The sequence below is a fragment of the Glycine max genome, chromosome 18 (genome assembly GCF_000004515.6).
Source record: "Glycine max cultivar Williams 82 chromosome 18, Glycine_max_v4.0, whole genome shotgun sequence".
Taxonomy (NCBI): domain Eukaryota; kingdom Viridiplantae; phylum Streptophyta; class Magnoliopsida; order Fabales; family Fabaceae; genus Glycine; species Glycine max.
In genome coordinates this window covers 10,825,206-10,847,471 of record NC_038254.2, presented here as the reverse complement: position 1 = coordinate 10,847,471, position 22,266 = coordinate 10,825,206, and the positions used below count along the sequence as shown (strand labels likewise).

Below are 22,266 nucleotides of genomic sequence, written 5' to 3'. Positions count from 1 at the left end.
TCGAAGTTCTTTAACAACCTTAGAACAATATACTTGTCCTGCATTTAATTTTCTTTGGGCTTGGCGACCATGATCAACAAAGTACTTTCGACACCTACTATATGTTGATTTCACTAAAGCTGTAATCGTTATGTTGCGACAATCCTTCAATACCTTATTTACACATTCTGAGAGATTGGTTGTCATGTGACCATATCTACACCCTTCTTTATCATAAGCCCATGGTCCATTTTTCCTTTGAAATGTGATCAATCCATGTTGCTATGGCTGGACTCAATTGACGAAATTTTTCTAAATTTTGATCAAATGTATTCTTGCAAGGAGTGTAGGCTGCATAAAATTAGTTAGCAACAATAATTTTAAGTATAGATGATACTTAAATTAACATCATATTAGAAATTAAATCTTACCCAATTTCTTCAACATTTCTTTTTGTTTGGCATTGTTGAATTTGCGATTGAAATTGCTTGCTATGTGTCGGACGCAGTAAAATTGATAAGCGTGGAGAGCTTGTCAACCAAGTGCTTCGTTAGCAACAACAGACTTTATACTCGCGTGACGATCAGATATGAGACAAATACCATTTTTATTTGTCAGGTGTTCACGCAAGTGTGCCAAAAATCATGACCACGCTGTTATTGTTTCACCTTCGACTATGGCGAATGCTAGAGGAAGAACACCACCATTTCCATCTTATGATGTGACCATTAACAAGGTCCCATGATATTTCCCGTATAAATGTGTGCCGTTAACTTGTATAATTGGCTTACAATAATTAAAAGCCTTTTTACATTGACCGAAAGTCCAAAATAATCCATGAAACTGACGGTGTTCACGACTCACCCTATTCCCAACAATAAAATTGTCATGCAGTATTTGAAAATAGGATCCAAAAGAATTATTTTGCATGTGTTTTAGCCACGATGAAAGTTTGGCATATGACTCTTCCTAATCGCCATATTCAATTGCAATCACTTTTTGTTTTGCCATCCATGTTTTTTTGTACGAAACCTTATAGGCAAATTCACTGTTTATCCTTTCTTGAATCAAAGAAATTTTTATTGATGAATCTTCTCTAATCATGTCTGTTAATAAAATAAATAAATTTAAATAACCAAAAATGCAAAAGTAGGATAATATGAACATTAAAAACGTACTTACTACACAAGTGACAATTAAATCTGAATCAAGCTTGTCATGATCTTGTGTTATACTCATATTTAGACATGTGTGTGGTCCACCCCATTGTGTTACTTTCCATGAATCAGTTTCTTTTAGATAAAATTGCCCTCATATAAAAAGGACAAGGACGCTCTGTGCTTTTATTTGGGTAACAAACAATATATTTGTGCGATTTGGTTTCAAGAACTTTAAAACTTTGATGCACCTTCATAACATATTGTTTCAGTGCATTTTTTACCGCATCTTTACTATCAAAATCCATACCAACATATAATTCTTGTCCAACATTAAAACTCGATGGCATCTCCAAACCGCAAATGTCCTCCTCATCAGGATGACTCCAATTGATATTGTTATAATGCAAAACATCATTCCAAAATGAATTTTGAATTCCTTCTACACCTAATACTTTAAAAAAATAAAATTCAGGTCAATATCACCAAAATATTTATTTACCATTAAATACAAATGTTATAAAATGATTAATGTATTCAACTATTTTTTTAATTTAATTAAATATACCTTCTCTTGGTTGAAAAATTGTAACTGGTTCAACCATGTGAGTGACTTCATCATCTGTATCAGATATACCATCAACACTATCATCTTCACCTAAAGATTCTTCAATGTATGAATTAGACACAAGATAATCATCATCATCTTCATCTTCATCATCATCTAAATTGCTTACATTTCTTGGCGGTTCCAATTCACTATTAGATAAATTATTTCCACATGATCTAACAGAATTTGCAGAAAGAAATGTAGAACCACCAACAACATCCTTTTCTATGTACAATTTTATAACTGACATTTGTTCTTTTTGTCAAAAACTTTCAATCATAGTTTCAACATCTTCGTCATCACAAATTTGCAACGCAACATATTTTCCTGAAACTAGAAATCTACACTTATAGAAGAAATAATTTCATTATTTTCTAACCTTACCTTATCTCCATTTTTTTTCAAAGCATTAAAACTTATTCCACGATTAATCTGAATTTCTTTTTTACTGCCTTCAAATATTACACCATCATTTTCTTCATATACCCTTCCATTGAAATATAAGACTGATATAACCGAATTCATCATATACCAAAATATACCTACAAAAAAATATTATAAATAATTAATCATAACAACAATAACTTCAAAATAAAATAATCTAATTATAAAAAATACTATTTCAGTTGAACTTGAGATTAAAACTTAATCCTACAAAAAAATTTGTAAATGATGTGAGGGTTTAAAAAGGAGACATACGAGAAATATTAAAATGAGAGAGATACGGAGAAATAACAAAACTTGAAACTAGTGTGTCTCTTGTGTGTCTTAGGAGTGCATAATCAGAGGGAGGCAATTTCCAGTAAAGGCAGTGAACCAATTATGTCTCTTAGGAGTGCATAATCACAATTTTCGCTTTCAAGGTAGAAAATTAGAAAAATCTTGAAGAGAGTGTGTTTATTTTGCACCACATAAAAGTGTTATATAAAGGGGGGGGGGGGGAGAGGGTGGGGGAGTTGGATTAATTTCGCTCCCACCTTCAACGAAACATGCTTCAATAGCTACAAGCTTCTAAAAAGGCTACGTGAAAATGGGAGGTGTTCCACCACTAAGGATGGCGACATGCATGTGCATGTGTTTCGCTAATGGTGATGGCGAAACCCATGGTGGACTCGCTGGCAGGAATGGCGACATGCATGGGCATGTGTTTCGCCAATGGTGATGGCGAAACCCATGGTGTTTCACCAATGTGGATGGCGACACACATGGCACTCACGTGAACCTACTACGCTGACATGGATGCATGCACTGTTACTGCGTGTTACGCTGGAAGGAATGGAGAAATAAATGTTTCGCCAATAGGAATGGAGAAACCCTTACCAAACCCTTACAAAATAGACCCCCCAAGGAAAATGTTTGAAAATAAACCCCTTTTGGGAATAAGTTTCTAAAAGAAACCCCCTGGGGTCATTTTGCCGCTTAACACACACACCAACAACAAGAAGAACAACAATATCAGAATCCTTGTTAGTCCTCGTGGCAGCACCCACGGGTCGAAGACCGCCACCTTCCTCTCGATTTGAAGCAAAGACACAGATTTGGTTTTGATTTTTTTGCAGATTTGTTTGAAGCGACAAAGGTTCTCCTCTCCTCTTCATAAAATGCTCACCTTTTCCCTCATCCTCTCTGACGAGGTTCGATCTTTTTTTTTTTTATGGGAATACGAGGCGCAAAGCAAGAAAAAGAAAGGAGACACACCTTACCATGAACAATGCCAACATCACCAGCAAAGGAGAAGATGAAGGGAAGAGGGCAAAGACGAATTCTTTCTTCTTTTTTTTTTTAATTTATTCCGGTGTAAACATGTTTATTATAATCCTCACTTATCTTGACCATTGATTGTATCTAACGTATCACATTACACAATGTTTTTGTTTCGCACCTACCAAAGTCCGTTCTACCTTCACATGGTAGTCTTCGTCATAAATGAAGTAACTCTTCTAATTCAAACGACATGACTTCTACACTAAACGAGACATAACCCTTCTAATTCAAACAACACGACTCCAATAATGAATGAGACATAACCCTTCCAATTCAAACAACACATTAAAAAGGCATTCATGCCACAAAGCATTTTATGCCATTAGGCTTAATGCTTGAAGGGTTATACACCATCTAAGATAAACATCCTGACATAAGGACATTAGACAACCCACTGTTAAGCATTTATGTCATTAGGCTTAATGCTCAAAGAGTTGTGCATCATCCTGGATGGCTATCCCGATAATATCGATATAGGAGCACTAAACGACTTTTCCTTAAGCATTTACGCCATCAGGCTCAATGCTAGAAGGCCTATACACCGTCCGGGATAAGCATTCTGATGACCTTAGTGAAGGGACAACTATATCTTGCATATGCCTACATCATAAAATGATGCAATCCTACCCCCCAAGGGCATTGTATAGAAGACTCCAAGAAGATTGGGCCAGAGATGCAGGAGAAGGCCCTAGGGTTCTCATGAGCCTTAGGGTAGATTTTGGGCTCATGGGTTCAGTATGAACCCACTTATCTTTGTACATATTAGATTAAAGTTTCATTATTTTGGGCCTTGTATTTAGAGCTCCATAGTGTAGGGAGGATACCCTAGTAATGTAGAATTTTTTAGCCCTTGTATTTTAGGACACCTAGACTAGTTTTTGTATTAAGGATAATTTTGTAATTTCACATGCATTAAGTGCACTATTTGATGTGTGTGTGTTGGGAGATAAATTTAATTGAATTGGGAGAAGTCCAATCCAATTAAATTGTGGACCATCTTAAGGGGGAGATGAGCATTTGCTTGCTACACCCCATTGCCACATCATATAGTCACACTTTGTGCATGCCCTTCATGTTTTACATGTCTCGTGACACCTAAGCACATTTAATGGAGAATCTTGGACTTGATCTTGGATTAGTGGGCTGAACCATAACTAAAATTCACTAATCATAATTAGTGAAATTTTGGCTCCAAATTTGGTTCCACCAATTCAAATTCAAATTCAAGTGAAATTTGAATAGAAATTCAAATTTTCCTCCAATTTTGTGTGATACTCAGGATATAAATAGAGGCCTTGTGTGTGAATTTTTTCAACTTTGATCATTTGAGAATTACACTTCAAAGTTCAGACCTCATTTGAGGCACAAAATTTCATGCTCCTTCTCTCCTTCTCCCTTCACTCATCTTCTTCTACCTTCAAGCTCTTATCTATGGCTTCCTATGGTGGTGAGCTTGTTCTTGACTCATCTTCTCCTTGAAGTGGCGTCTCCAATCATCTTTCTTCCTTCTCCATTTCATTGTCATTCATCTTCAAGAAGCAAAGGACTCCATTGATGAAGAAGATCCAAGGCCTACAAGCTCCACATGGAGTTACATCATAAAATATTTAGGATGACCAGTTAGTCGTGATTATTGCTATTTGTAGAAGCAAGATATTTTGATGTTTTGATGATGCCAAAGGATCAAGTGTTTCTTAAGTTTTATTCAAGACAAGAATCCAAGAAAATCAAGATATATGATCAAGTTGATCTCTAGAATCTTAGGAAGAAGTTTCCAAATTGAAAAAGAAAAAGGTTTGGCCAAAGAATTTTATCTAAATCATTTTAAATTGAGATTTACTCTCTGGTAATCGATTACCAGAGGATGTAATCGATTACCAGTGACCAATATGCTTTCTGAAAAGGTTTAAAATATTTTAGAAAGCATGTAATCGATTACAAGCCATTTGTAATCGATTACCAGAGGTTTGGAACGTTTTAAAACAACCATGAAAAATTTGAATTTAAATTTCAAAGTTGTGTAATCAATTACAATAAGTTGGTAATCGATTACCAATGTTTAAATATTCAAATTTCAAATGAGAAGAGTCATAACTCTTCAGAAATAACTGTGTAATCGATTACACCATTATTGTAATCGATTACCAGTGAGGATTTTTGAATATAACTCCCAATAGTCACATATTTTCAAATGTTTTTGAATGGCCATCAAAGGCCTATATATAAGTGACTTGGGATATGAAAATTCTTGAGAGTTTTTATTGCCCAAAAAGTCTTATCTTCTCAAAAGATTAAGAGAGTTTTTCTGAACTGAAATGTCTTATCCTCTCAAAAAGGATTCTTTGGTCAAACACTTTTATATTCAATAAGGAATCTTGATTGATCTTCCATTGTAATATCTATCTCTTTCAAGAGAGATTTTTTCTTCTCTTCTTCTTACTTCTGAAAAGGGATTAACAGACCAAGGGTCTCTTGGTATAAAGGATTCCTGAATACAAGGGAAGGATTGTCCCTGTGTGGTTCAGACTTTGTAAAAAAAGTTTTACAAAGAGAGTGGAAAATCTCAAGTGGGTTGCTTGAGGATTGGACGTAGGCACGGGAAGTGACCGAAATAGTATAAATCACGTTTGCATTTCTCTCTTCCCTTAAACTTCTTTTATTTATTGCTATTTATCTTTTGCTTTAAAGAAGTTTATTCTGAATTTTTTTTTGAGTAATTCATGTTAAGGGTGCATTGTTAATCCAAAAAGAGGGAGTGAAATTTTAATTGGGGAATAGTCTTTGTATTGTAATTCAACCCCCCCTTCTTAAGATAATTGAGGCCATTTGTCTAACAACTATTACTGGGTAGATGAGGTGATACCCGACTCTCGTTATAACTGAAAAGATGAAACAACAGAAAGTACAATACGAGGCGGTACCTCAGAGATGTGGCAACAGGATTAAGAGATGAAACACACCTCATACTATGTACGGGGGGGACAGACACATGGTTAAAGTGACTAATAAGACCGCAACACATGGACAACAATGTTGAAGAACATCGTGTATAAATAAAGGTGAGTTGCATGATTCACCTTATATTCATGGTTAAGGAAAGCTAGAGGGAGATGCTGATGTTGGCTTTGAGCTAGAGTCCTTTGTCCTCTTTTCGTGTGTTCTCGGACATGAATAAAAAGTAATATGTGAGTTTTTTAGGAATGCAATAATATGTCTTTAACATTATACTTTTAGTTATTCAATGAATTAATAATGATAATAATTCATAATAACAAAAATAAGAAAAGCTAAAATATATTTTAGGTTCATGATAAATTAGTAAAATTTGTATTTATCTTTTTAATTTTCTTACAAATTAATGATTTTTTTTAACAAAACTAAACCCTTACTAGAATGTAGTAGTATGTATGGTTTTTACTATATCACAGGTAAGGATATTTTAGGACCCATCATCAGACATAAGTGGCCCTAACACTACTCAATTAACTTAAAGAGAGGTCAAGTCTTCCTCAATAATTGCAGTCACCAAGTCTTTGTCAACTAATACTAAGTTTTTGCCAATTGATATGTATATCTTTCTCTATAGTAGCCTCTCTCGAGTCTCTTGTTCATTCTGAAATCTAAGCTTGTTAAGGAAAGAAACGCACAACATTTGTTCAAGGAATCATTGTTCATCAGTAATATTAATCCAAGGTTCGTTTCATTCTCATTCATTGCACATTGTACTGCTTCATATCTGTAATACTTAGTAGTTTACTTTTGTATGATTGGATTTCACATGATAAGATAGAACCAAAACATCATTTAGGAATCAAAGAAACGTGTTTTCAATGTTTTTGGTTTACTCCCTTGGATTCTTTTTTTGCTAAATAATATGTATTTAGTGGTGGGAAAACAAAGGAAAGGAATGTGCATTATCTTTTCAAAATCACTTGGTTGTTGGCTCTGTTGCTTTTTTTTTTCTTTCTTGAAAGCTTTTTCCTAAAAAAATTGAATTCAGAAATTTATTTACGCTTATAAACATTTTTTCTTGAAATTTCTATTTGTTTATAATTTGATGACCTCTTGAACATGTAGGAAATTGCTAGTTCCATCATGTTTGATGCTGTTGATTGAGATAAATGCTCTGAATTTTCCCTTTCTGGCATAATTTTCAGCATGTCATATAGTCATAAAAAAATATTTTTAGTATATATGATTATTGTTCGTTATTCTATTACGTGAGAACAACTACACATTCATTAAATAATGAGTCATGCATTAGCTGTGAGTTTTTTATGGTAAACCAACTAATTTTGTTCTTTATTTTTTGATTTGTTGGGCATTGTTTGGTTTGCTAGTGATTATCTAATTGCTAGCATAAATTTAATTAAGCTTAAGAAAAGAAATATTGCTATTTGGCCGAAACTGGAGATGTGCTATCTTTGTCTTTTTTGTCATCATTATCATTGTGGGAAAGACCATATTTTAGTATGTCAAGAACAACTGTTGCAGAGTATGAGAAAATCTGTACTCTGAAAAGTTTATGGGTTCTCAATAAGTTGATTTTAATTATTATTTCATTGTTATTTCATTGCTATAATAGTATAATATAAAACGAAAGTAGATATTTCTGGCTTTCACTCAGACTTTTATCTTACAAACCTATGAAGACATTCACAATGTTAAAATAAAATCTTGAAACCTTTTGATTGCAGGAAAATGGCTGAAATAGGTATAGCTGTGGCATCAACAATAATAGAGCACACAGTGGATTCATTATAGGTCATACTCGATATTTATTCTGTTTCCACAAAACTGTTATTGAATAGGCATCATTTTATCTAGTTAGATGAGAGAGTTTATACTAGCCACCTGAGTAAGATGAGAGAGAGAGTAACAGAGAGAGAGAGGGAGACACAGAGTAAGAGAGAGACGTAGAGAGCATGACAGAGGGAGAGGGAGAGGAAGCGAGAGAGTGAGAACGAGGGAGAGTGAAAAACACCATCCTAGAGAGTATAAGCTTCATCGTAAGGACCTTGGAGATAGGTTGAGAGGCAGAGCCTCTCCTAGAGCAAACAGTAGATGGACAAGAAGGTGGAGAAGCATGGATCGAAAGGAAAAACCAATTGTCGGGATGCACTTCAACAACTATGGATGGGACAATGCTGGTGATGACGAAGGAGTATGGACTAAGGTGATTAGTAAAAAGACCGCGAAAGGTTTGAAGAAGACCCTGAAGGCTGACAATCAAACGCAACACCTAGTGGCAAGGGGTAAACCTACACGTTACCATATCAACTGGAGGGACAAGGATGACATTACGTCATACTACTTCACCCATTTTCCTGACAAAGCTGATGAAGAGTTGTTGTGGAAGCATTTTAAAAAATGGGGTGATGTGAGAGAAGTTTACATAGCGAAAAGGAACAATAGGGAAGGTAGAAGATATGGTTTCGTGCGTTTCAAGGGAGTCTCGGACGCAAAAGGTTTGGAGGTGAAGTTGGACAATATCTTCATCAATGAGCATAAACTGTTTGTCAACTTACCTAGGTTCATGAGGACAGCAAGGGCTGAAGGGATGCAGCAAAACACTATTATTGGAAGAAACCTCATTAACATGTCTCCCAAACTCTGCGATGCTCCCACTGATCCCTATCGGAGATCGTATGTGGAAGTGACGACTATGGGGAAGCTTTCAGGCCATAAGAGGAGCAACGAAGCTGTAATACCATCTATAATGCTTACCCCGTACGCAGGTAGGGGACTCTGGTGTAATGATGCTTGGGTAGGGAAATTAAAGGAGGTTATGGCAGTGGAGACTCTAGAAGATCGTATTGCTTGGGAATTGGGGTACAATGTTCGTACCAGATTTCTCGGAGATGACATGATTCTCTTCTCTGGGGTATCGGATGAAAAAGCCCAACTCATCATCCAAACGGAGAAAGAGAGTGGCAACTCACTCTTCTACTCTCTAGAGAAATGGAGGCCGGGGTGTTGGCCTAACAACAGGGTGGTTTGGATCCTAGTATGGGGCTTTCCGACGACTGGTCGGAGGAGATAACTTCGGATGACGGCGGAGACATTGGCGGCGCCGACGACGATAAGGATACTAACTTCTCCTTCTCGCCGGAATTATCCAACAAACCGGGTTTCCGCAATAACCAGTGGTCAGGGGAAGAGACTGATGGGTACTGTCGTGAAATCGGTCCAACGGGTAAAACCCAATATCACGATACCCATAGTGATGAGGTAGAAGGTATCGATGAGGAGATTCACGATCCTGATTTGGCAAAGGTTGACCTTGAACCTAGCTGGGCAGCAACGGATAACGAGAAGGTTTTCACTAAAATGGCAACCTGTGACATGGCTCAGACTGTTGCTCGAAAAGAAAACAGTCAACAACAAGGAAATAATTTGAATGAAGGAGATAAAGTGACTTCTAAAATATATTATAATGGGGAAGCAGAGGGAGAAATAAGGTGCCTTCAACCCCATTCGGACCTGTACCCCAAGCAGTCTAGTGCTGGTGTTGGGCCCAGTCATAACTTGGGCCCATTACTGATGTCTGAGAGGTGCAATAAGAAAAAAAATTGTCCTGCAGCCTAACACCCTAAAGAGACACCAGATAAATACTCTAAAGTCTATGTTAGACAAAGACACCCCCTGAATAAACCCCGTAACATGCAATCTGTGGAAAAGCAACTCCATTTACAAGAAGAAGATGATGACATGGAGGCCATTACTGATAAATGAGACAAGACCCACAACCCGAGCCAGCTTGAGGCAGACAACAGGTTAAAAAGCAAGATTATATGTAGCACAGAGGTGATGGAGGAGGCCTAACAACTATGGGATGTTGGAAAAAGAATAGGCGTGGAGGCTGAAACAGAACACTCTGAATTCATTCAACATTATGCTAATATGGAATCCAGGGACAGAAAGGAAGCTATGGAGTTGGGGAATAGGAAAGCTCATACATGAATATCCTATCCTATAACATTAGAGGGTTGGGTAGAGGTATTAAATGAGCCTCTATCAGGAATTTGGTTGGGAAGCATAAGGTGGATCTACTTTGTTTGCAAGAAACTAAGAGGGATTCTCTTGATAAGGCAGTTGCTCAAGCCTTGTGGGGACACCCAAATTTTGCTTGGGAATGGTATCCAGCTGTGAACACTGCTGGGGGATGTTATGTATTTGGAATAATAAAAAATTTAAGGTTGATTTCAGACTATCAGAAAAGGGTCTGATTCTGTTGGAAGGGGTTTGGATGGCTGAGATGAAGAGAGTGGTTTGGCTAATATTTATGCTCCCTATGATTTAGAAGGTAAAAGACAGTTATGGCAGTCTTTGAGTACAAGGAAGCTTCAATCTCAAGTGGATTGTTGGTGTCTTGTAGGGGATTTTAATTGTATCAGACATCCCTCTAAAAGATTGGGTAACAATCATAGTAATTCAGATTCTAATCTGATAACTAAATTCAATGATTGGCTACACGATATGGAGGTTGATGATATCCCCTGTGTGGGTAAGTTGTTTACCTGGTTTAGGCCAAATGGATCCTATAAAAGCAAACTAGATAGGGTGCTGGTCTCTGATGCATGGTTATCTAAGTGGCCTGATAGCTCTCAATTTATCCTTGAAAGAAATTATTCTGATCACTGTCCTATCATTATGCAATCTAAATGCATTGATTGGGGCCCTAAGCCTTTTAAGGTGTATGATGGTTGGTTAATGAACAAAGATTATCACAAGGTGGTGAGGGATTGCTGGTCTGAATCTCAACCTACAAGGTGGGGTGGATATGTGTTGAAATGCAAACTTCAGACCCTCAAGCAAAGATTGAAAAACTGGAGTAAAGAAAACTTTGGAGACTTGGGTAACAAAGTCAAGCAGATTCAGCAAAAGCTAAATGATCTGGAGAACTCACTATCAGCACAACCTTCTGATCAGAAAATCCAAGAGGTCAAGAAGACTCAAGCTGATCTTTGGGAAAAGGTAACTATCCATGAGTCCTTTGTAAGATAGAAATCTAGAAGAAAGTGGATTAAAGAGGGAGACAAAAATACTTCATATTTTCATAGAATTATTAATTACAGTAGAAGGAGAAATGCTGTGAGGGGACTGCTGATTGATGGTTCTTGGGTAGAAAACCCTAACATGATTAAGGCTGAGGTAATGCATCATTTTCAGAGCAAATTTTCTGAACCTCATATGCTCAGACCCAACTTAGATGGAGTTGCTTTTAATGTTCTGCACCCAATCTAGAGAGATTTGATGGTTGAGCCACTTAAAGAGGAGGAGATATATTCTGCAGTGTGGGCCTGTGGCAATGACAAAAGCCCAGGGCCAGATGGGCTTAATTTTAGATTTATCAAGCATTTTTGGAATGAACTGAAACCTGATTTCTTAAGGTTTTTAGCAGAATTTCATGTGAGTGCTGCTTTTCCTAAGGGCCTTAATTCTTCATTCATTGCTCTTATTCCTAAGCTTAGGGATCCTCAACATATTAGTCACTTCAGACCCATATCCCTTATAGGATGTGTATACAAGATTATTGCTAAAATCCTATCTAATAGGCTAAGTAAGGTTCTAAATCACCTTGTTGATGAAAGACAGTCAGCATTTGTTAAGGGCAGACAGCTGTTACATGGAGTCTTGATTGCTAGTGAGGTGGTTGAGGAGGCTAAAGAAACCTTGCTTGGTGTTTAAAGTGGATTTTGAAAAAGCTTATGACTCTGTGTCCTGGCAATTCCTCTTTTATATGATGAGAAGAATGGGGTTCCATGAAAAGTGGATTGGCAGGGTTAAAGGATGCCTTACATCAGCCTCAATATCCATCCTTGTAAATGGAAGCCCAACTGAAGAATTTAAGCCTCAAAGGGGATTGAGACAAGGGGATCCCTTGGCCCCTTTATTATTTGTCTTGGTTGCTGAAGGGTTAACAGGATTGATGAGGGAAGCAGTGTCTAGAAACTTATTTCACAGCTTTATGGTAGGGAAGAACAAGGTCCCAGTGAATATTCTCCAGTTTGCGGATGGCACCATCTTCTTTGGGGAAGCTTCTATGGAGAATGTTAGTGTTATCAAGGCTATTCTTAGAAGCTTTGAAATAGCTTCTGGCCTGAGAATCAATTTTGCTAAGAGCCAACTCGGAGCAATTGGTCAGTCTGAACAGTGGATCAGATGTGCTGCTGATTTCTTGAACTGTGGACCACTACAACTTCCTTTTTGCTACCTAGGGCTGCTTATAGGTGTTAATCCGAGAAGGAAGGTGGTGTGGGAACCTATTATCAATAAATTCGAGGCTAGATTGAACAAATGGAGGCAGAGAAGTATATCAATGGCTGGTAGAATCACCCTAACTAATGTTGTCTTAACAGCTCTGCCCTTGTTTTACATGTCTTTTTTCAGGGCCCCTTCAGGAGTGATTAACAAGCTCACTACCATTCAAAGAAATTTTCTTTGGGGTGGTAACCAAGAAGGGAAGAAGATAGCTTGGGTGGCTTGGAGTCAAGTGTGTGCTGCTAGAGAAAGGGGAGGATTGGGAGTTAAAGACATTAAAGCTTTCAACAAAGCTCTCCTAATAAAATGGAAATGGATGATGTTTCAGCACCCAGATCAACTGTGGAATAGAATTTTAATTTCAAAGTACAGGGGATGGAGAGGCTTACATGAGGGGTCCACAAGGCAGAAATTCTCATACTAGTGGTCTGATTTGAGGTCCACAATTAATCACAACAGTATGGTAGATGCTTCAAAGCAGTTAATTTGGAAGCTGGGTAGGGGTGATCAAATTCTTTTTTGGGAGGACTCTTGGGTGGAAGGAGGGACAAGGCTAAAAGATAAATTCCCTGAGTTATATCAAGTCTCATCTCAAAAACTTCAGACAGTGGCAAGCATGGGATCCTTTTGTGAATCTGGGTGGGAATGGAGCTTTTCTTGGAGGCGCAATCTGTTTGATAATGAAATGGGAAGAGCCTCAAAGTTTATTGATCAAACTGCTGCAATTAGTCCATCTGCATCTTTGAAAGACTCTTGGGTGTGGGGAGCTGACCCTAAAGGAATTTTCTCTACTAATTTTGCCTATCTTCATGTCAAAGCTGAACATCTTGATGAAGATCAGTCTCTTGGTTTCCAGCACCTATGGAACATCAAAATCCCTCCTAGAGCCCTAGTTTTTGCTTGGAGACTTCTATGGGACAGATTGCCCACTAAGGATAATTTAATTTGGAGGCATGTTACCATTGAAAATGATCTATGCCCCTTTTGTCAAAACAAAGCTGAATGTGCCTCTCACTTATTCTTCTTGTGTCATAAAGTTATGCCTCTATGGTGGGAATTTCACTCATGGGTTAAGGAACCTAGAGTGCTTCATTGTAGGCCTATGGATAATTTCCTCCAGCACTCTCCCATGTCAGGATTGAAGGATACTAACAGAAGGTGGAAAATTTGGTGGATAGCAGCTACAACATCAATATGGAAGCTCAGAAATGACATTATCTTCAACAATCATCCTTTTGTCATCTCGAAGCTGTTGGATGATACAATTTTCCTCTCTTGGTCTTGGATGAGGGGGTGGGAAAAGGATTTTACTGTTCCTTTTCACCAATGGTCCTCATCTATGGCTTTGGCTTTTAAGTAGTGTTTGTGTTATTGGGTAGGGTTGTATTGTTTATGTTGGGATGTTGGATAATTTTAATAACTTTTACGTCCCAGGAGATCCTACCTCCTGTGGCTTCTTGTAGTACCTCTGGTACTATGTATCTTCTATTATATATTTAATATAATTTTGGCCATTAAAAAAAAAACAAAACTGTTATTGATTTTCGAAAATCAAAGAGAGGGTTAGAGAAGACATTTGAGCATATGAAAGAACATGCTAAAGAAGCCACTACAAATGCAGAGATGATTGTGCAACCAGTTGAAGAGTGGCTGAATGATGTGGAGAAGGTTCTCGAAGATGCGCAGAGGCTGGAAGAAAGGGTGCAAGAAAGCCTAGGCTGTTTGAGCATGACATTTAATTATTCTCTAGCAAAAGAGGTGATATGCATGGCACAACAAATGAATTTGCTCAACAACAAATAATTCAAGCCATTTTCGCACCCCGTTGAACTCTCAAGCATGAATTACTTCTTTCCCAAAGACTTTGTGGCCTTGGATTCTAGGAAGCCAACTTATGAAGAGTTACTGAAGGCAATTCAAAATGAGAGGAGGAATTTGATTGGAGTGGTTGGCATGAGAGGTTCAGGTAAAAGCACTTCAGCAAGAGTGGTGGGGAAACAAGTAGAGGAGTCAAAGCTTTTTGACAAGGTGGTTATGACAATTGTATCTCAAGATGCCAAAGTGAGAGATATTCAAGGCCAAATTGCTGATCACTTGACTTTCTCACTGGCGGAAGAGACTGAACTTGGCAGGGCATTACGATTATCTCACAGGTAAAAGACTGAGAAGATTCTCATAATCTTGGATGGTGTATGGGAGAAGCTGGACTTGGAAGCTATAGGGATTCCATTAAATGAGAATCACAAGAGATGTTGCATCCTCCTCACTACGCGCAACCAAGAAATTTGCATTTCAATGAGTTGCAAAAGCATGATTGAGCTCTTTATGCTAAATGAAGATGAAGGTTGGACATTGTTCAAGCAACATGCACAAATAGATGATGATTCTCCAGAAGAATTAAGAGAGGTAGCAAAGAGAGTTTTTGACAAATGTAAAGGACTGCTTGTTGCCATTGTGACAGTGGCAAGAACTTTAAATGGGAAGACTTGTACCAGTTGGGAATTGGCATTTTTAAGACTAAAAACTTCTGAATCAATTGATGTTCAAGAGGGCTTGACAAGTACCTATGACTGCAATGAATTGGAGGAAATAGTTTGCTTGGATTCAAAGGAAGAAGGACAACTCAAATACTTGTATGCTCCTTTTGAATCAGTTTTCCCCAAACTAAGGAAGATCTTAATTAAAGGATCAAACAAATCAAGAAAAATCTTCTTCCCAAGCATGATTTCAAGCCTCCCAGAGTTGAGAGAGCTTTTTGTACACGATTGCAATGAATTGGTGGAAATTATTTCTTCAAACAAAGCTAGACTATTCCCAAACCTATCTTTTCCATCTCAGCAAGTTTCCTTTCCCAAATTGGGTGTGATTGAGATAAAAAGTTGCAACAATTTGAAAACAATCTTTTTTGCAACCATTGTTTCAAGCCTAGTAGAGTTGATGGAGTTGTCCATATGCAATTGCAACAACTTGGAGGAAATAATTTCTTTAGATTCCGAGGAAGCACAGAAGCATAGAAATGTAAGTGATCCTTTCTGCAATTTTTACCCAAACTTGGAAAGATTAGCATTGAGAGCTGCAACAAATTGAAAAGAATCTTCTCTGCTACCACTGTTACAAGCCTACCAAAGTTGCAGCAACTAGTTGTAAACAACTGCGACAAATGGCTGGAAATAACTTTTCTAGATTCAGATCAAGCAGGACAATTTTGAAACCTTTATCTTCTTCACAGTCATGACTATTTCCCTGAATTAAGAGCCATCCATATTGAAAGATGCAACTCATTGAAAAATATCTTTAGCATGGTAATCGTTACAAGCCTACCTGAGTTGCTTGAGTTGATTGTAAAGGACGGCAACAAGTGGATGGAAATAATTTCTTTAGATTTAGAGGAAACAAGACAAGTTTGAACCATGTCTTCACATTCCAAACAAATTAGTTTCCCAAAACTGCAAAGGATTGAGATTCAAAGTTGCAAAAAGTTGAAAACAATCTTCTTTGCAACCAGTCTTACAAGCCATTTGGAGTTGGAACAAATAGTTGTAAAGAACTGAAATGACTGGGAGGGCATAGTTTCTTTAGATTCAGCGGAAGCAAGACAACATAGAAACCTATCCGCTTCTCCCCCAAGAAGTTTGTTTCCCCAAATTGAAGAAGATTAAGGTTGAAAAATGCAACAAATTGAAAGCAATTTTCTCTACAACCATTGTCACAAGCCTACTAGAGTTGGAGCTATTGATTGTAAAGGACTACAATGAATTGGAGGAAATAATTTCCTTGGATTCAGATGAGGCTGGACAACTTAAAAATTTATCTGTTCCTTCTGAACAAGTTTACTTTCCAAAACTGGCAAGTATTAGCATTGAAAGATGCTCCAAATTTAAGAGAATGTTCTCCGTTTTCATTGTTAAAGTCTTACCAATGTTGGAACAATTGGTTGTAAAGGATTGCGATGAATGGGAGAAAATAATTTCCTTAGATTCAGAGGAAGCAAGTGAACTTAGAAATGTTTCTGCTCCCTCTCATCAAATATGTTTCCCTAGACTGAGGAAGATTGAGATTGAAGGTTGCAACAGATTGAAAGAAATTTTCTCTTCAACCATTGTTACAAGACTGACAATGTTGGAGCAATTGTTTGTAAAGGACTGTAGTGAATGGGATGAAATAATTTCCTGGGATTCACAGGAAGCAAGACAACTTAGAAACCAATTTGTGCCTTTCCAACAAGTTTGTTTCCCCAAACTGAGGACGATTGATATAAAAGGTTGCAACAAACTGAAAGCAATTTTCTCTGCAACCATTGTTACTAGACTGCCAAGGTTGGAGCATCTGATTGTGACAGACTGCAATGAATGAGAGGAAATAATTTCTTTAGATTCTATGGGAGTAAGACAACTTAGAAACCTAGATGATCCTTCCCAACAAAGTTGTTTCCCTATGCTACAGAGGATTGTGATAAAAAAATGCAACAAATTGAAAAAAAATCTTCTCCACAACCATTGTTACAAGCCTACTAGAGTTGGTAGTAGTATTTATATATGATTGCGATGAATGGCAAGAAATAATTTCTCTAGATTCAGAGGAAGCAAGAAAACAAAGAAATCTATATGCACCTTCCCAACAAGTTTGTGTCCCCAAATTGGAAACTATTCATATTGAAAATTGCAACAAACTAAAAATAGTATTTTCCGCAACAGTTGTTACCAGCCTGCCCAAGTTACATAATCTACAAGTACGGGACTGCAATGAATGTGAGAAAATAATTAATTTAGGTTCAAGGGAAGTAGAAAAACATAAAAAGTTCTTTGCTTCTTCCCAAAACAAATATTTCCCTAAGCTGGAAAGTATTTGGGTCGAGCGATGCAACAAATTAAAAACAATCTTCTTTGCAGAAATTGTATCCAGACTGCCAAACTTGCACACCCTATTTGTTGGCGATTGCAACAATTTGGAGGCCAAAATTTCTCCATATTTAATGGAAGCAAAGCGACTTAGAAACCTATCGGATCCTTCTCATCAAGTTAGATTTCCCTAGCTCACAAATATTGTGATAAGGAAATGCAGCAAATTGAAAAACATTTTCTCGCCAATCATTTTATCAAGATTTCCAAAGTTAAATCTCCTGGGTGTATAGGACTGCAATGAACTGGAGGATATAATTTCTTCAGAAGCAAAACCACTTAGAAACATGTCAATGGCTCCCCAACAAGTTTATTTCCCCACACTATAGAGAATTGAAATTGGAAGATGCAACAAATTGAAAAAATTATTCTCCATGATCATTGTTAGAAGTCTGCCAAAGTTGGAAAGTCTAACTGTACAGGAGTGCAATGAATTGGAAGAAATATTTTCTTTCAATTCAGAGGAAGCAGGGCAAGATGAAAAGATATATGCTTCTTCTGAACCTGTTTGTCTCCAAAAAATTCACAACATTAGAATCACATTATGCAACAAATTGAAATGCATATTCCCTAATTCTGTTGCTTTTCATTGTTCTTCATTGCATTTTCTATACATAGAATCTTGCTTTCAACTAAAGAAGATTGTTAAATTTGAACATAAACCTACAAGTGAAGAAGAATGTGCAAGGGTGGCTGTTGATGACAATCATGATAAGCATTTATTGTTTCCAAGTCTAGGTTTGCTAAAACTCAATAAGTTGTCAACTCTCACTAGGACTTTCCCTTGGTATGAACCCCAAAATTGTCACCTGATCATAAAATATTGCCCCAAGTATTTGGGGTTCATTTATTGTGCCTCTGCCTCACAATACAGGTGCACAACTATTACTACTCTACTACATTTTTCTCTGGTTTTGGTTCAAAATGGCATTTATCAATTTAATTGGTGATTGCCAGTTTTTGTAATTTCTGTTTTGTTGAAAAATTTTCATTCATCTAGTCAATAGTCACAAGAAATTTAAACATTACAAATCAAGCATGAGTTTCATTCATTAGACTTAATCCCAAGTTGTGAATGATTTTGTTAACCCAAATATTTAAATTATAGTGACGGTTTGTAAATTAAATTAGAATTATATGGTAGCATTGGAATTCAATTTTTTCCCTTCATATTTAATGCACCATATCTATATTTAAAGGATTTTTTTATGTCAGTGCCTAAGTATGGGAAACAGTGGTGTGGTCTCCAGGGATTGCTAGAACTCTTGCTCTCAGAAAGACTCTTGTTGCCTTAGTTCCTTTATAGGGGTGGCTCCTTTTCGTGTGTAGCTTCCTGCACACACAACTTAACTTTGTTGTCTTTTCTAATTTAAGTTCAAGTTTGATTAAATTTATGTGATTATTTATTTACCTTGTGTGTGTGTGTTGCACAAGGATCCTAGTAATAATTGATTGGTTAATGGAATTTGAAGGACTCTGTTTGAAGTTTCTATCTTTCAAGAAATTATTATGGTGATATTGGTATTATCAATCAAACTAATAGAAGAAAAGGTTATGCACTGATAGTATAATTTTTTTTACAGTCATCTAATCATAACCTATCATGTATGATAAGTTTGTTAACTTTTAAAATATTTATTTTAAAGTAATTTAAATGGTAATTTGTGATTGGATGACAGTATAAAATTATTTTACACAGTTAGTGCATAGACATTAAACTCCTAATATTTATATCTAAATATTTATGTATTATTTGTGTTTATTGCTTATCATGTCCCAATTAATATTTTCTTTGAATATTCGTTTTCAGGACTTTTGATCCAAGGTAAAACTGTTTTCAATTTGAACTAACAGATTTTATTAGAACCCGGGCGCAAGTTTGGGATCTAGGATTTATTTTATTTAAAAATGGGATCAATGAGTTGGAGCATTATAATTTTCTAGCCTCATGTCATTGAAATTGAAACTATTGGCTCAATTCTGTTTTGTTCCTGACATAGAGAGATAAAATCACATGAAATTAATACAATTGCTTTGAGAAGGGAGGGTGGGGGAGGGGGGAGTTTTGGACTAAGGTGTAGTCCTGTAGGAATTAGTAATTCATAAAATATCAAGGTGTTGGTTTCAAATACATGTGTTAGTGCTACACATTTTAAAGGACTAAAATTATGATTTACTAATTATATACCCGTGGTTGCTGATGTGGCATTTAAAGCATGTAATCTTATTACTAAATGATGATAGAAATCAAAACTAAAAACATTACATTTATGAAAATCAAAACCAAAAAATTAAATGAAGAAGACAGCAATGACGACATGCAAACAGACCCTCTACACCAACCTATAGAAGTGGGATATTTCTTTTTATTTTATTTTTTCTTTGAAGGGGTCTAAGAAAAATCTAAGCACCCCCATCCTCTCCCAAAAAGTCCTAAAAAGAAATCAAACTAGAAGTAAAGACCCGGCCATAGCGCCAGCAAGCAAAATCAAAACTTCTTGCAAGGGTAATAGTTAGGACTTAAGCACGGGAGGAAAACTTAACCTAACAGACTAATTCATTAGATGAGAAAATTGGTTTAAATACCACATTAAGCTTATTCTACTAAATGTTAGATTCCTAACAATGATGTATATCATGTAAAAAATTATTAAGGGGTTTCCTAAACTATCAATGATAGGAAACAACAGGATCTTGAAACCTATGGTTCTCACAAACAATCAATAAACAACAATAGATAATGATGTGTACCTTTCTCCATAGGAAGACTTGTATCTTTCTTCATAGGAACTTCTCTCCAGTGCACTTTGATATCCTTGAAAGAGGAGAGAAATAAGATTTCACTTCCTTAGGCCTTTCTTTTCTGCCTCTCTCCGTTCGTGATGGCTATGGGTGAGAGAGAACACTTTCTGGTCAGGAAGGGGACCTTATTTTACGTTAGTGGGTATTAAACCCCTTTTATAACCACTACTCCCATCAAGTAGCAGTTAATTCTAGAAACTTCTCCTATTAAGTCCAATTACAATTTAGCCCTTAATCGTTAATTATTTACTTATTAGTCCCTACATGAGTCACATGCCTCTCACATGAGACATTAATTCTTACATTCTCCCACTTGGCTCATGTGACATTAATAAACATTATGGACTAAATAAATAAATAGATTAACTAACATAATGCGCATTAAAATTGACTAAATTATTCTATACATTGGGTACATCATAATTTCATGATTAAGAATAGGAACCAATTCAAGTCATGACGGTTGTACATCATCTAATCGACATAGTCCCTCCCATGTACTACAAATTAGCCTTCTCCTTAATATGACCATAAGTTAGGAGTACATAATTGGTCCAACATAATGTCTTCTTTCAAGACAAAACCTGTTAACATTACTCTAACACAAACATGCATGCAAACATAGAGAACAGGCAATTAGAAACATATCATAATTAAGCTCAGAGTGTCAGCAAAATTACATAAGGTAAATTACACTTAATGATCATCAATAACAATAATGCCCATACTTTCAACATGTTCTATAATGTCTTGGGCAATAATCCCTTATTCAAAGGGTCAACTATCATAAGGTTTGTGCTAATATGTTCTATTGACACTCTTTGTTTCTGAACTTCTTCCTTCACGATAAAGTACCTCAATTTCATATGCTTAGCACCCTTAGAGTACTTGTTGTTCTTACAAAAAATATTGTTGCGGAGTTATCACAATACATTTTCAGCGGCCTAGCAATACTGTCGACAATTCCTAGCCCTGAAATAAAGTTCCGCAGCCAATTAGCCTGAATTGTAGCCTCAAAACATACTACAAATTCAGCTCTCAGATGCAACAACAACTGATGCATACAAAATTACTTTCATTTGTTTTCGTTTCATATCATTTCTAGGACATTGTGTGAGACTAACTCTGTCTCATTTCTAAATTAGAATAGACGATGTTAAACACCTTTCCATCTTGAATCTCTCTAGCACTTTATCGATATATATACTTTCTGAGATAAGCCTAACAATCCTTGTGATCTATTATGAAATATTTCTATCCCTATCACATAACTTACCTCACCCATTTCTTTCACTTCAAAGTTTCTAGAGAGAAATTTCTTAGTCTCATGAAGAGACCAAGATCGTTTGCTGCAAGCAAGATATCATCAATATACAGAATTAGAAAATAACCTTACTCCCACTGACCTTCAGATACATACACCGATAAACAGTATTTTCCTTAAATCTAAAGGAAATAATGGTATCATTAAACATCAAATACCATTGGCGGGAAGCTTGCTTAAAGACTGTATATTGATTTCTTTAGTATGCACACCATGCGTTCATTTCCTTCAACTGAGAACCCCATTGGTTGGTCCATACAAACATTCTTCTCTAAATCTCCATTAAGAAAGGCAGTTTTCACATCCATCTGATGTAGCTCCAAGTCATAATGGGCTACTAATGCCATAATAATCCTGAAAGAATCCTTTCGTGAGACGGGTGAAAACGTCTCTTTATAATCAATGTCATCTTTCTAAGTATATCCCTTAACAACAAGTCTAGCCTTGTAACGCTCAAGGTTGCCATGA

General features: G+C 36.5%; 3 protein-coding genes across 3 annotated transcripts; all 3 read left to right on the top strand.

The window, feature by feature from the left end:
- The first annotated feature begins 12,265 nt into the window (after positions 1-12,265).
- Positions 12,266-13,198, top strand: LOC106796869 (uncharacterized). The gene has a single exon (XM_014770509.1). It carries the CDS (start codon positions 12,266-12,268, stop codon positions 13,196-13,198), a length of 933 nt encoding a protein of 310 aa, XP_014625995.1.
- A 36-nt stretch (positions 13,199-13,234) lies between these two features.
- Positions 13,235-14,134, top strand: LOC100779882 (uncharacterized). The gene has a single exon (XM_006603144.1). The coding sequence runs from the start codon at positions 13,235-13,237 to the stop codon at positions 14,132-14,134; it is 900 nt and encodes a 299-aa protein (XP_006603207.1).
- Positions 14,135-15,084: 950 nt separating this feature from the next.
- Positions 15,085-17,127, top strand: LOC121173924 (uncharacterized). The gene is made up of 2 exons (XM_041011769.1): positions 15,085-15,792; positions 16,354-17,127. The coding sequence occupies exons 1-2, from the start codon at positions 15,085-15,087 to the stop codon at positions 17,125-17,127; spliced, it is 1,482 nt and encodes a 493-aa protein (XP_040867703.1).
- Positions 17,128-22,266: the final 5,139 nt, after the last annotated feature.

Bases quoted from the DNA above. Each gene is read 5' to 3' on its own strand.
- LOC106796869 (XM_014770509.1), top strand. From the start codon at position 12,266: ATGGGGTTCCATGAAAAGTGGATTGGCAGGGTTAAAGGATGCCTTACA.
- LOC100779882 (XM_006603144.1), top strand. From the start codon at position 13,235: ATGGTAGATGCTTCAAAGCAGTTAATTTGGAAGCTGGGTAGGGGTGAT.
- LOC121173924 (XM_041011769.1), top strand. From the start codon at position 15,085: ATGATTGAGCTCTTTATGCTAAATGAAGATGAAGGTTGGACATTGTTC. The intron at 15,793-16,353 runs GTAAGTGATCCT...TAGTTTCTTTAG, and splicing joins AAGCACAGAAGCATAGAAAT to ATTCAGCGGAAGCAAGACAA.